At 40.9% G+C, this 14898-nt stretch overlaps 1 protein-coding gene across 7 annotated transcripts in view; it reads right to left on the minus strand.

The window, feature by feature from the left end:
• gtf2ird1 (GTF2I repeat domain containing 1) overlaps nucleotides 1-14898 on the minus strand; it is a 202936-nt gene that overhangs the window by 17312 nt on the left and 170726 nt on the right. For 6 of the 7 annotated variants that reach the window (XM_059973054.1, XM_059973053.1, XM_059973056.1 and 3 more), the window contains 2 exons: nucleotides 4542-4619; nucleotides 2920-3112 (listed from right to left, as the gene is read on the minus strand). In XM_059973054.1, the coding sequence (XP_059829037.1) occupies nucleotides 2920-3112; nucleotides 4542-4619 (271 nt within the window). Of the gene's footprint in view, nucleotides 1-2919; nucleotides 3113-4541; nucleotides 4620-14898 lie in introns of those variants that run through there. The other variant, XR_009512780.1, reaches the window with a different exon arrangement.

The raw sequence follows: 14898 nt of genomic DNA on the forward strand, positions 1-14898 counted from the left end.
ATTGTCCATTCAGAAATGTGGTGGAGGTGAAGAAACTGTTCCTAAAATGTTGAGTGTATGTCTTCATTCTCTTGTACCTCCTCCTTGATGATAGCAGTGAGAAGAGAGTATGTTGTGGGTGTTGGGTCCCCTAGTAATGATGCTGCCCTCTTAAGGCATCGCCTTTTGAAGAGTCCTGGATGCTGGCAAGGCTGGTGCCCACAATGGAGCTGGGCGGAGCCTGTAACTTCTGCAGCATTTTCCAGTTCTGTGCAGTGGCCTCGCCATACCGGATGGTGATGCAACCTATTAGGATGCTCTCCAAGGTACAACTGTAGAAATTTGTGAGTCTTTGGTGACATCATAAATCTCCTCAAACTCCTAATGAAATATAGATGCTGTTGTGCCTTCTTTGTAATTGCATCAATATGTTGGACCCAGGATAGATCTTCAGAGATATTGATGCCCAGGAACTTCAAACTATTCACCCTTTCCACTGCTGATCCCTCGATGAGGACTGGTGTGTGTTTCCTCAACTTTCCCTTTCTGAAGTCCACAATCAATTCCTGTTTCTAATTTCTTGTGATTCCTACAGTATGTCATTTTAACACTATCTACCCTCTTGTTTTAAAGACTGTTATCTATTTTACTTCTTACCTTGATTAAGGCAATGGTACAAGCAGTCTATCATAAACGAAAAAAAATTCTAAGAAATCAACATTTTCAGAAAAAATTGCTGTCTAGTGTAACCAGAAACACTCTGAGTAGTCCAAATGCCTTTATAAGAAACATGTGGAAAAAAATTGTATTGCTGTTTAATGACAAAGTACTGGGCAAACTAAGTTCAATTAAAATCAAACAGTGATGGAGGGTACAATTAGGGTCATTGTAACTCTACTGGCCTTTTGAAAGAGCTCTTTTCACAGTCCCACGTTTTTACCTCATGTCTACAGTTCTGTAATTTATTCCCTTTCAAAACTATACACAATTACTTTAGAGCTGCTATCATTGGCTTTTGAGATGGTGCTTGACAAATCAAAGTTACCTAACCAGGAAAAGTCTCATCTTTCCCTTTATTTTCCTAAAGATTGTAAATCTGCAACATTTAACCTCTTCTCCCTATTAGTGGAGGAAGAAAAGGCTTTGCTTTATTGACAATGAACCACATTAAAATAACTACCACAAGCTAATGTTCAAAGTTAGTCTTTAACCTATTCAAACTTTTCTATTTCTTGCTCTTAAGAAAGCAGCTATTTGAATCAGACTCTGTAATTATTATATAATTCAGATTATTAAGGAAAACTGCACGTGGAGCTGCCGGGAGGATGGCAAATTTCGCGACAATGCCACTAGCAATGTCACGGAATTTGTTGTCTTTGTGGCAGTAGTAAATATGGTAAGACTCTTGGCAGTGTGGAGGATCAGACTGGGATCCGAATCCACAGGACACTCAAAGCTGCTGTGCAGGTTGACTTTGTGGTTAAGAAAGCATACAGTGCACTGGGCCTCATCAATCGTGGGATTGAGTTTAGGAGCCAAGAGGTAATGTTGCAGCTATATAGGACCCTGGTCAGACCACACTTGGAGTACTGTGCTCAATTCTGGTTGCCTCACTTTAGGAAGGAAGTAGAAGCCATAGAAAGGGTGCGGAGGAGATTTACAAGGATGTTGCCTGGATTGGGAAGCATGCCTTATGAGAATAGGTTGAGTGAACTTGGCCTTTTCTCCTTGGTGTGGCGGAGGATGAGAGATAACCTGATAGAGGTGTATAAGATGATGGGAGGCATTGATCATATGGATAGACAGAGGCTTTTTTCCAGGGCTGAAATGATTAACACAAGAGGCCACAGTTTTAAGGTGCTTGGAAGTAGGTACAGAGGAGATGTCAGGGTAAGTTTTTTTAATGCAGAGAGTGGTGAGTGCGTGGAATGGGCTGCCGGAAATGGTGGTGGAGGCGGATACAATAGGGTCTTTTAAGAGACTCCTGGATAGGTACAAGGAGCTTAGAAAAATGGAGGGCGATGGGTAATTTCTAAAGTAAGGACATGTTTGGCACAGCATTGTGGGCCAAAGGGCCTGTACTGTGCTGTAGGTTTTCTATGACTCCAAGACAATATAATCTAAAAGAAACATTAGATATTCACTTTCTGAGGATCTTCACATTTCTCAATACTCACAATGAATTAACTACAGTAGATTCTAGTAAATTGGAATAAATTGGGACCAGTACATTTTGGTCCAATTAAGTGGCTGCCCCAATAAGCTGAAGTTTCATGGAAATAGTTAAAATATAAAAAAGACTAACTGGGTAACAAAACATGTATTTAAATAAAATACAGAACAAATAAGAACACTACCAATTGATGAAGGAATTCATCCAGTGTATTCAATGAACATAATCAACACAGAAACCTAGTAGATAATGAACTGCCTTCATACAATGCTACTGACAATTGCCTCCTCCAAATCTTCATTTTCATTGAAACCTTCAAGATGATTGTTGATACCTTCAAATTCTTCATAGTTCTAAACTTGTTGAAGTCATGAAATAGTTTCATTTTCACTCCCAGTTATCTCTGGCACTTCCAAACCTGAACACCGAAGTGAGCAAGATAGCCTTACCACTTACTTCTTGTCAACAATCAGTGACTAAAATTACTGTTTTTTGAACACAAACACACGCAACTGACACTATTTAAAAACTTCTCACTCTAAACGTGGTCTAGTGTCTAACAGCCACACAAGCATGCACGAATGACACTAGTTAGGATATGTTTGGCAACAGTCTCCTGACCCAATTAACTGGCATAGTGATCCAAATAAATGAATCCTGGCAATTTGAAAACTGAACAGCCAAATTCCACATCAGCGACTCAGTTCAAATCTACTTCCACATGGGTTGAACAAGTGGACTGATAGGAGTAGATGGTTCACACTTACTGTAATTGACTTTTAATAATCATCCTAATTCGATCTCTGACTTTCAGGATTTTCTCTAGCCTGTTAAGATCGTAGGTAGTTGGGTTCCTGAAGGCGACATCATCTGGTAGTCCTGTGACTTCAATGGCCTCTGGATTATCTCGGATCAACTTGTATGGTACCAAAACTGGTCGATTCAGTCCAAGAGCTTCTCCTGTAAGGCAAAATACCATGGATATAAATCACAAAGGGCTTTAGAGAACATCTGCTATATTTGGTCAGACTTGAGATTGTTTTCTCTGCAGCATCAGAGGTTGAGGGGAGACTTGATAAAGTATATAAATTTACAAGAGTCATAGATAAGGAAGATAGTTTATTTTTTCCAGTGCAGATCTGTCAAATACAAGCGGGCATAGCTTTAAGGTGAGAAGAGGAAAGTTTAAGGATATGTGAGGCAGTTTTTTTTTATTACACAGTGATGGAACCAGATATGATAGTGATGGTCAAGAGGCATTTAGATAGACACAAGAACATGCAGGGAATGGAGGGATATGGTTCAGGCACTGGCAAATGGAATTAATTTAATTTGGCATCATGGTCAGCACAGACATTATGGCTGAAGGGACTATTATTGTGCTGAACTGTTTTATATTTTATATTATATTTAAGGCTTGCACAGTTCAAACTGCTCGATCGCTTGGTAAAGCTTCTCAGTCCTGTTATTCCTAGCTGTCCAGAAGCTTGTCTGGTTGATGACATCAGGAGGCTGGTACTAATACAGTTCTCATTAATACCCTCATTAATCTTGAAAATTCCATTTGACCACCTAACATTCACATCTATTTTTTGTGGGGGTGGGAGGGTGTGGAACTGGTGTTGAGTCTTCTAGTGCATTCTTAAGTCAGAACACTGGTAATCAGAGTTCAGCTCCAAGCCAAATGTGTGCCTCCATTGGTAACATTGCTATGTTCCTGATTCACAAAATGAAAAGGAAGATTATTATGACTGTTTACTGATTTGGCGCAAATTACAAAAAAACCTAATTTAATAGAAAATTTATTATTTTTGAAGAGTATGAAATTATAAATATTGGAATGGACATAATGCACGCTAATCAGTCAATCATATCAGTTAATCTAATCAGTCAATCATATGTTAGCAACTCAATTTATAAAAGCATACAGACATGGTCAAGAGGTTCAGCTGTCATTCAGACCAAATAGCAGATTGGAGAAGAAATGTGATCTAAGTGACTTTGACCGGTTGATCACCTGGGATTTTCACACACAACAGTCTCTAAACTTTACAGAGAATGGTGTGGAAAACAGAAAAACAACATCCAGTGAAAGCCAACTCTGTGAGTGAAAACTCCTTGTTAATGAGGGATGTGAGAGGAGAATGGCCAGACTGGGTCAAGCTGACAGGAAGGTGACAGTAACTCAAATAACCAGGTGTTACAACAGTGGTGTGCAGAAGAGCATCTCAGAATGAACAATACATCGAACCTTGAAGTGGACGGGCTACAGCAGCAAAAGACCACAGACATAGACTCATAGTCATTATGTACCAGGAGGTACCTAATAAAGTTGCCACTGAGTATAAATCTGAAAGGAAGATTGAGCAAAGTTTGGAGATAAACATACCATATTTTTCATTGAATAACTCCTTTACTTGCTCCCTGAGGATTACTTTTTCTCCAAGTCGGTTTGCCTCTTCATCCTCTAATTTTTAAAAATTGACAAAAATATTACAATAATTAAGTACAATGACAGAATCAGCAGAATGAAATGGTGCAGCCTATGAAGTGGCAGTAGTTCTAACCTTTAACAACCCCAATGTTCCTCACCAATCACCACATGTTGTGCTTTGCATTACAGTTAACTCTTCATGGTATTTACACACTGCCAACAACATATCAACAGCTTCTTGTTGCTGACACTACATATTTTCATTTAAGCCTATCATAGAGTTTGCAGTTATAAATCTTCGAGTACATGGTGACAGAGCATGGCCAATGGTTAAAACATAATACTTCAGTAAAAAAAAGAAATTGAACACCCAGATCTTCAATTTTTTTTATGTTTATACTGTCACAACTGAGCTCCGATCTGATTAAGATATGTAAACCTATCACAAAAGTTGTGTGGTTCATTTCCCAAGAGGTGTGTTGTAACACTGAGTAATGTTTAATTGAACATGATGTCAGGCCAACTGTGAACATTCGGCTCAAAGGGGCAATTTGGAAACCTCTGATTTTGAGCAAGGCAACCTTGGGGGTCAAGTCAACAGTTCCCTGATAATGGCAACAGAGTCAGATAGGCTGGTGACAAAGACATATGCAACATTAAAAGTTACAATGTTGTGTTGCATCTTTGCAACACTGGTTAGGCTGACCTTCGAATATTATATGCAGTTCTGATTGCCACACTATAGGAAAGATGAACTTGCACTGCAGAAAGTGCAGAGGAAGACCCTGGACTAGCTGACTTCAAAGATCGAAGTATATTTATTATCAAAGTCCAAACAAGAGAAAATCTGCAGATGCTGGAAATCCAAGCAACACACACAAAATGCTGGAGGAAATCAGCAGGCCAGGCAGCAACTATGGAAAGGAGTATAGTTGACATTTTGGGCTGAGCCCCTTCTGACGACAGGCAAACTGCCTGTCGAAGGGTCTCGGACCGAAACGTCTTTTTCAATAGATGCTGCCTGGCCTGCTGAGTTCTTACAGTATTTTGTGTGTGTTGCTTATTATCAAAGTACATAAATGTCACCATATACAACCCTGAGATCAATTTTCTTGTGGGCATAATCAATAAATCCATAAAATAATAACCATAACAGAATCAATGATAGACCAGACCAACTTGGGTGTTCAACCAGTGTGAAAAAGACAAACTGTGCAAATACAAAAAGGAATTAAATAAATAATCAATACATATCGAGATGAAGATTCTTTGAAAGTGAGTCCACTGGTTGTGGGTACATTTCAATGATGGGGCAAGCAATGTTGAGTGACAGACAGACATACTTTATTGATCCCGAGGGAAATTGGGTTTCGTTACAGCTGCACCAACCAAGAATAGTGAAGAAATATAGCAATATAAACCATAAATAATTAAATAATAAGTTAATCATGCCAAGTGGAAATAAATCCAGGACCAGCCTATTGGCACAGAGTATCTGACACTCCGAGGGAGGATTGTAAAGTTTGATGGCCACAGGTAAGAATGACTTCCTATGACGCTCAGTGTTACATCTCGGTGGAATGAGTCTCTGGCTGAATGTACTCCTGTGCCAAACCAGTACATTATGGAGTGGATGGGAGTCATTGTCCAAGATGGCATGCAACTTGGACAGTATCCTCTTTTCAGACACCACCGTCAGAGAGTCCAGTTCCACCCCCCACAACGTCACTGGCCTTACGAATGAGTTTGTTGATTCGGTTGGTGTCTGCTACCCTCAGCCTGCTGCCCCAGCACACAACAGCAAACATGATAGCACTGGCCACCACGGACTCGTAGAACATCCTCAGCATCATCCGGCAGATGTTAAAGGACCTCAGTCTCCTCAGGAAATACTGACGGCTCTGACCCTTCTTGTAGACAGCCTCAGTGTTCTTTGACCAGTCCAGTTTATTGTCTATTCGTATCCCCAGGTATTTGTAATCCTCCACCAAATCCACACTGATCCCTTGGATGGAAACAGGGGTCACCGGTGCCTTAGCCCTCCTCAGGTCCACCACCAGCTCCTTAGTCTTTTTCACATTAAGCTGCAGATGATTCTGCTCATACCATGTGACAAAGTTTCCCACCGTCGCCCTGTACTCAGCCTCATCTCCCCCGCTGATTGTTGTTATCCGCTTTGACTTAAAGGGGTAATTAACTGTTCCTGAACCCAGTGGTAGGAGTCCTGAGGGTTTTCTATCTTCTTCCTGATAGCAGCAATGAGAAGAGAGCATAACTCAGGTGGTGGGGGGCACTTGATGATGGACGCTGCTTTCCTGCTGCAACATTTCATGCAGACGTGCTCAATGCTGGAGAGGGCTTTACCCATGAACTGGGCTATATCCACTCTATTTTGTAGGATTTTCTGTTCAAGGTCATTAGTGTTTCCATAACAAGCTGTGATGCAGCCTGGCCAGTCAATATACACTCCACTACACATCTATAAAAGTTTGTCAAAGTTTTAGATGTCAGCCGAATCTTCGCAAATTCTTAAGGAAGTAGAGGCGCTACCGTGCTTTCTTTGCAATTACCTTTATGTGATGACACAAGACAGATCTCTTAAGTAATAACACTTAGGAATTTAATGTAACTGAGCCTCTCCACCTCTGATCCTCTGATGAGGACTGGCTAATGGACCTCTGGTTTCTTTCTCCTGAATTCAAAATCAGCTCCTTGGTTTTGTTGAAATTGAGTAACAGGTTGTTGTTAAGGCACCACTTAGCCATATATTCAATCTCTCTCCTATATGCTGTTGTGTCATCAGGTTTGATTTGGCCTATGATAGGATGCTGTCAACAAACTTGAATATGGCTTTGGAGCTGTGCTTAGCCATACAGTCATAAATGCAAAGCAGAGGAGGGGGCTAAGCACACAGCCTTGTGTTACACCTGTTCAGGTGGAGATCGTGGAGATGTTCTTGCCAATCTGAACTGACTGGTGTCTGCCAGTGAAGAAATCAAGGATCCAATTGTACAAAAAGGTATTAAGGCCAAGGTCTAGGAGCTTATTGATTAGTTTTGAGGTACTGAATGCTGAGCTATAGTTGATAAAGAACATCCTGATGTACACATCTTTGCATTCCAGATGTTCCAGGGTTGAGTGAAGAGCCAATGAGATGCTGTTGACCTGTTACTCAGGTAGGCAAATTGGAGCTGATCTAAGTCACTTCTCAGGCAGGAGTTGATATGTTCCATCACCAAGCTCTCCAAACACTTCATCACTGTAGATATAAATGCTATTGGACAACAGTCATTGAAACAGGTCACTACATTCTTCTTGGGTACCGGTACAATTGAAGCCCACTTGTAGCAGGTGGACACCTCATACTGCCAAAGTGAGAGGTTAAAATCCTCACTGAACACTCCAGGCAGTTGATTAGCACTTAACAGCATAAGATTTTGGAGCAGAATAAGGCCATTTGGTCCATCGAGTCTGCATGATTTCATCATGCCTGATACATTTTCCCCTTAACCCCAGTCTCCTGCCTTCTTTCTATAACCTTTTACACCCTGACTTATCAAGAATCTATCAACTTCTGCCTTAAATATACCCAATGATGGTCTCCACAGCCAGTTATGACAATAAATTCCACAGCTTCATCCCTCTTTAGCTAAAGAAATTCCTCTTCATCTCCATTCTAAATGGATGTCCATCTATTCCAACCTAGGGTCTATGGGCTCTCTTGTTTAATGGTATTGGTCCATGGCATAAAAAAAGATTGGGAACCCCTGCTCTATTCTGAAGCTGTGCCCTCTGGTTCTAGACTCTCTTACCATTGAAAACATTCTCTCCACATGCACTCTATTGAGGCCTTTCAACATTCGATAGGTTACAATGAGGTACCCCCTCATTTTTCTGAATTCCTGGAAGTCCAAGCCCAGAGCCATCAATTGGTCCTCATAATCTAGCCCTTTAATTCCCAGAATCATTCTTGAGAGTATTCTGACAGCTGCATTACTGTCTTGAATGGGGGCTACTACACAGCCTATAAAATACCAGGGGCACCTTCAAGGAGTGGTATCTCAGAAAGGCAGTGAGCATTATTAAGGACCTCCAGCACTCAGGGCATGCCCCTTTCTCACTGTTACCATCACACTCAGCAATTCAGGAACAACTTCTTCCCCTCTGCCATCCCATTCCTAAATGGAAATTGAACCCTTGGATACTACCTCACTTTTTAAATATATATTATTTCTGGTTTTTTTGCACAATTTTTAATCTCTTCAATATATGTATACTGTAATTGATTTACTTATTTATTATTATTATTATATTTTGTTTTTTTCCTATATTATGTATTGCATTGAGCTGCTGCTGCTAAGTTAACAAATTTCACGACATATGCCGGTGATAATAAACCTGATTCTGATTCTGAAACTCCTCTGAACACTCTCCAATGTCAGCACTTCCTTTCTTAGATAGGGGGCCCAAAACTGCTCACAGTTCTCCAAGTGAGGCCTTACCGGTGCTTTACAAAGCCTCAACATTACATACTGGCTTTTATATTATGGTTTTCTCGAAATGAATGCTAACATTGCATTTGCTTTCCTCATCACCAACTTAATCTGCAAGTTAAATCTTTAGGGAATCCTGCACGAGGACTTCCAAACCGTTTGCACCTCAGATTTTTGAATTTTCTCTCTGTTTAGAAAATAGTCTATGCCTTTATTTCTTCTATCAAAGTGCATAACCATACACTGTCAGACACTCTGTTTCATCTGCCACTTCTTTGCTCATTCTTCTAATCTGTCTAAGCTCTTCAGCAGCCTCCCTGCTTCCCCAACACTACCAACCCTGCCACCTATTTTCGTATCATCCACAAACGGCCATAAAGCTATCAATTGTCATCTATTAACATATAATGAAAAAAGAATCAATCCCACCACAAACCCCTGTGGAACACCAGTAGTCACTGACAGCCAACCAGAACAGGCTCTCTTTATTCCCACTCTTTGCCTCCTGCCAATGAGCCAATGTTCTATCCATGCTAACACCTCTCCTCCAGGTGTCGCTCCTTTCTTCTGCCTCTCTCCCTTACTGATGATCGAGTGACACTTCCGAAATTTTGTCAGGATCAATTGGTTCTTGAAAGATCATTATTAATGCCTCCACAATAGCTTCAGCCACCTTTTTCAGAACCCTGGGGTGTAGATCATCTGGTCCTGGTGATTTACCTACCTTCAGACCCTTCCGTTTACCAAGCACCTTCTCCCTAGTAATGGCAATTTCACTTACTTCTGCCCCTGACACTCTCAAACTTCCAGCATGCTGCTAGTCTCTTCCACAGTGAAGGCTGATGCATAATACTTATTCAGCTTTTCTGCCATTTCCTTGTCCCCAATTACTACTGCTCCAACATCATTGTCCAGTGGTCCAATATCTACTCTCACCTCTCTTTTACTCTTTATATCTGAAGAAACTTGTAGTATCCTCTTTAATATTATTGGATAGTTTAACTTAGTGTTCAATCTTTTCCTTTATAACTTTTTTTAGATGCCTTCTGATGGTTTTTAAAAGCTTTCAAATCCTTTAACCTCCCATTAATTTTTGCTCTATTACATGCCTGCTCTTTGGCTTTTACGTTGGCTTTGACTTCCCTTGTCAGCCATGGTTGTGTCATTCTGCTTTTGGAATACTTCTTCTTAGGGATGTATCAATTCTAGATCTTTCAAAATGCTCCCAGAAACTCCAGCCATTGCTGCTCTGCCATCATCCTTGCTAGTGTCCCCTTCCAGTCAACTTTCCCCAGCTCCTCCCTCATGCCTCTGTAATTCCCTTTACTACACTGTAATACTGATACATCTGACTTTAAATTCTCTCTCTCTCCCTCATTGCAGGGTGAATTATCATATTATGACCAATGTCCCCCAAACATCCCTTTACCTTAAGCTCTCTAATCAATTCCGGTCCATTGCATAGCAGCCTTATTTTCCCAATCTACCTGCATACTAGCACTTGCACCACCAGGTTCAAGAACAGTTACTATCCCTCAACCATCAGGCTCTTGACCAAAAAGGGGATAATTATACTCACTCTATTTCTGGTGTTCCCACAACCGATGATCTCTCTTTGAGGACTCTTTATCATCTTATTTCATACTCATTATTATTTATTGCTGTTTATTTAAATTTGGACAGTTTGTTGTTCATTGATCTGTTTACAACTACTCTGCTATAGATTTGCCAAGTACACCCGCAGGAGAAGGAATCTCAGGTTGTATGTAGTGACATGTACTCTGATAAATTTTACTTTGACTTTTTTTTTACTCCCCCCATGAATATTGTAATTTTGTGCTTTTTGACATGTCTTTTCTATCTTCCGTTGTAATTTGTAGCCCACATCTTTTTTACTGTTCGAAGGCTTGTATATAACTCCCATCAGGGTCTTTTTACACGCACTTTCTTAACTCTACCCACAAGAATTCTACACCTTCCAATCCTATGTCATCTCCTTCTAAGAATTTGATTTCATTTTTTTTTATCAACAGAGCCACCTCACCCCCTCTGGCTATCTGCCTGTCCTTTCAATACAATTTGTACCCTTGGATGTTAAGCTCCCAGCTATAATCTTCTTTCAGCCACGACTCAGTGATGCTCACAACATCACACTTGCCAATCTCTAATTGTGCAACAAGTTCATCTACCTTATTCCGTAAAAGGAGAGATTGTATAAGCTGAACTTGATTTCCCAAAGAATAAACAAAAGGATAAGAGGCATAGGTAGGATAAATAGTGAATATCTTCTTCCCATTGTAGAGCAATTACTGTTTAAGAGGCTCTTAGACAGGCACTTATGCATAGAAGTGTACTGACATGGTGTGGGAAAGCAGGGTTAATGACGAAAGGCAGAAAGGTTTGTATGGACATAATGTATTAAAGGTTTCAATAGGACTTGCTTCTGTGCTGTTCCCATCTGTGACTCTCACCCGTTCTCAAGTTATGCTTTCTATTTTGAACATATCTCTGGTGAATTCTGCAGCATTCTGAGTTAATCAGCAGCAGGTTCTGATGCACCAGTGATCCATAAGGATCCTGACGTCATCCGGTCTGAAATCCCAGTGTGATTTGAGCTAGAGGGCAGTAGCTGACCCTCACCAGGAACTGAGGAGTGATTTCAGATGCAGCGACAAGCTGATTTATCTGTCTGGTTCATAGAAGACACACACACACACGCACACACACACACACACACACCTGCCAACAATTTCCAAAGTACCAATGGTTATGCTACAGTGGCTTGGTTATGGTAGCAAACTGTAGCTGGAGTTGGTCATTCCTGAACTCAAGAATAACTGCACCCCTCAGCACTCCCAATTCCCTCCTGTGGCTGTGTGTGGGAGTCGGGGTAGGGGAGGGTTAGGAATGGAGGGTCTGGGGTCAGGTCTTTACCGGCCTCTGCAGCATTTGGAATCTCTTTGTCTCGGTGGAAGAGGGGATTGGGCTGGATTGGGTGAGGATGGGGAAGATCAAGGATGTCGAGAGCGAGATCATAGAGAGGGAAAAAAGTGTGTTTTGCATGGCTGGGTGAGGTCATGGAGTACAGGTTCAGGACAGGATGCTCACTGGAAGCTGCGAGATGGGGAGCTTTTAGCAATGGGGCAGAAGGCCTCTCAGTTTGATGCTGCATTATTAACATGGAATGAGTGCCCAATAACATTCACTCTCAAAACAACTTGATCTGTAATGTCAACGTTAATGAACTAAGGCACATTTTGTATACAGCATAATAAATCTTGGCTTATTTGAAAGACAGGCTCCTTAACAGTACATGTTAAGGTTCCAAGCTCCTGCCACGGGCTAATTCACTGCCGCACTGTTACAAAGCAGGCTCACCATGACACTCTGATCTTAAAGTGCGTGCAGTCTCGTGATGAACTTTCAGTTTTGGCGCACTGATAGCTTTTTTTCTTCATCTACTTCAAGTCATTGCAACAACTTTCAAACCAAAGTGCACGATCATAAAACAAGAACAGGTATTTTCCTGCAACTACTTGCACATAATCTTATTTAACTTGCACACCGTTATCAGACTCTTTAGCAGTCCTCTCTGTGCTAAAAGATGAACTCTTCCTAAAGATTTCCTAATTTACATCATCTATCTGCGCTGTACTTGCTGTGTAACTAACACCTTATTCTGCATTCTATTTTCCTTTTCTATCCTGATATACTTGTGTATTTCATACAATGATCTACCTGGATGGCACTAAAACAAAAACTTTTTACTGTAGTACATGAGAAAAATAAACATAAACACACACACACACACACACGTGTGATTTTTGTAAGATCCTTGTAAGATTTTTATCCATTTAGGGCTTGAAAATCTTGGGTTAAGACTTTACTCCATTTAGTAATTCATAAGTGAGTGGAACCCCTTGTGAGTACAGATGATTGTGTATTGCTGACCATCTTTAACAATAAGTAATTGTGCATAGCTTTAAAGAACAGATCAAGTTATTCAAAATACATGCTGAATATGGTTCTTTATATAGCCAGTCAGAGCAGCTGTATTGATCTGGTGCTGGTCTGAATTGCAATAGTTCCATCACAAATCAACACCAATGTTGTTTTGTTTACTCTTCAAGGCAACGCTTCTGGGACATGCATATGACATGCAAATAGTTGCAGGAAAATACTTCACAAAAAGTCAATTTTGTGCTATAAATTGACCCTCCACTTGCTAACCACGAAACTTCAACGTGCACCAAAAAATCCTAAAGAAAATAATCACTAGTTCTCCATTTTGATTGCCAGTTTTCCTCAAAGCACCAAAGCAGAGCTTGTACACATCAAACAAAAGTGGGTTATTATTAAGCCAATACACTTAATCTATGTGTATACTGGGCACGATGCTCCTGCTATGGACTGAGTATTCCAGTCAATATTACGTTGCTACAAAACACAAGCCCCTTGTCCAAGAGGATCACAGTACATTTATACACGTATTTAGAACAACTCAGTCTAAGTTCCCTTACAAAGCTGAAAGGAGCATTTTGTAGGGAAAGATGTCATTTGCACTCTCTGATATAGAAGTCACGCTGGGGTCACAAGGGCATCCAATGACAGGTCAAATTTCCTGATGACTGTGAAAAAGTCAGAAAAATTTTTCTAATCCAGGTGAAGAAAACTAACTGTGTTGTTTAATTTCAAGACAACATAGAGCTCCCAGTGAAGGAATACTTCCATTTGGAAATGTCCAACACATCTGATATCTTGAACACCAAACTCCATGCCAAATGGAATAGACTGTGAAGGGAAGTAGATTTTACTTCTACTGCTTCTGATTCAGAATCCTGAATTACATAAATATAGCACATAGTCTGGCTGGAAAATTATGTCAGAGTTTCCATAAGAAACACAGTTAAGTCATACTCATTTACATCTAGAGTATCACACACAGAATGCTGGAGGAACTTAATGGATCAGGCAGCATCTAAGGAAAGGAATAAAGAGTTGATGTTTCAGACCAAGACCCTTCATTGGGATTGGAAAGGATGGGGGCAGAAGCCAGAATAAGAAGGTGGGGGAGGGGGGAAAGGAGTAGAAGCTGTAAGGTGATAGGTGAAACCAAGTGAGGGGGAAATTAGGCTGGTGTAGGAGGGAGGAAGAAGTGAGAAAGACGGAGGTGAGATGTAGAAAAGGCAAAGGGATAAAGAAAGATATCTGATAGGAGAGGAGACTATCGGAGAAATGGAAGGAGGAGGGGTATCAGAGGGTGGTGATAGGCTGGCAAGGAAAAGAGAAAGGGTATGAGCGGAGCCAGAATGAAGAATGGAAAAGGAAAGAAGGGGGAGAAGATATTAGTGGAAGATGGAGAAATCGATCTTCATGCCGTCAGGTTGAAGGCTACCTGAACAGTATGGGAGGTGTTGCTCCTCCAGCCTGAAAGTGGTCTCATTGTGGCCTCCTCTACTGCCATGAACTGACATATCAGAAAGGAGAATTTAAATGGTTGGCCACTGGTCAATTTCTGCAGTCAGAGGGAAGATGCTCGACAAATTGGTCCCCCAATCTACATCATGTCTCACTGAAGTAGAGAAGAGACTGCACTAGGAACACCAGATACAGTAGATGACCCTGACAGACTTGTGGTGTTTTCCTCAGCTGGAAGTGCCTTATTTCATCTCACACCTCGCTTACATCTATACCAGAAAGTGGAACCCTGATTACATATGGAGAGACACTCAGACTGTCAATAGATGCAACTAACAAAATGCTTTCATGTGCTGTATGTTGCGAGCTGCACTCGCATTTGGTCAGGGTACAGTAAGGGG

The sequence above is a fragment of the Hypanus sabinus genome, chromosome 6, assembly GCF_030144855.1.
Source record: "Hypanus sabinus isolate sHypSab1 chromosome 6, sHypSab1.hap1, whole genome shotgun sequence".
NCBI lineage: Eukaryota > Metazoa > Chordata > Chondrichthyes > Myliobatiformes > Dasyatidae > Hypanus > Hypanus sabinus.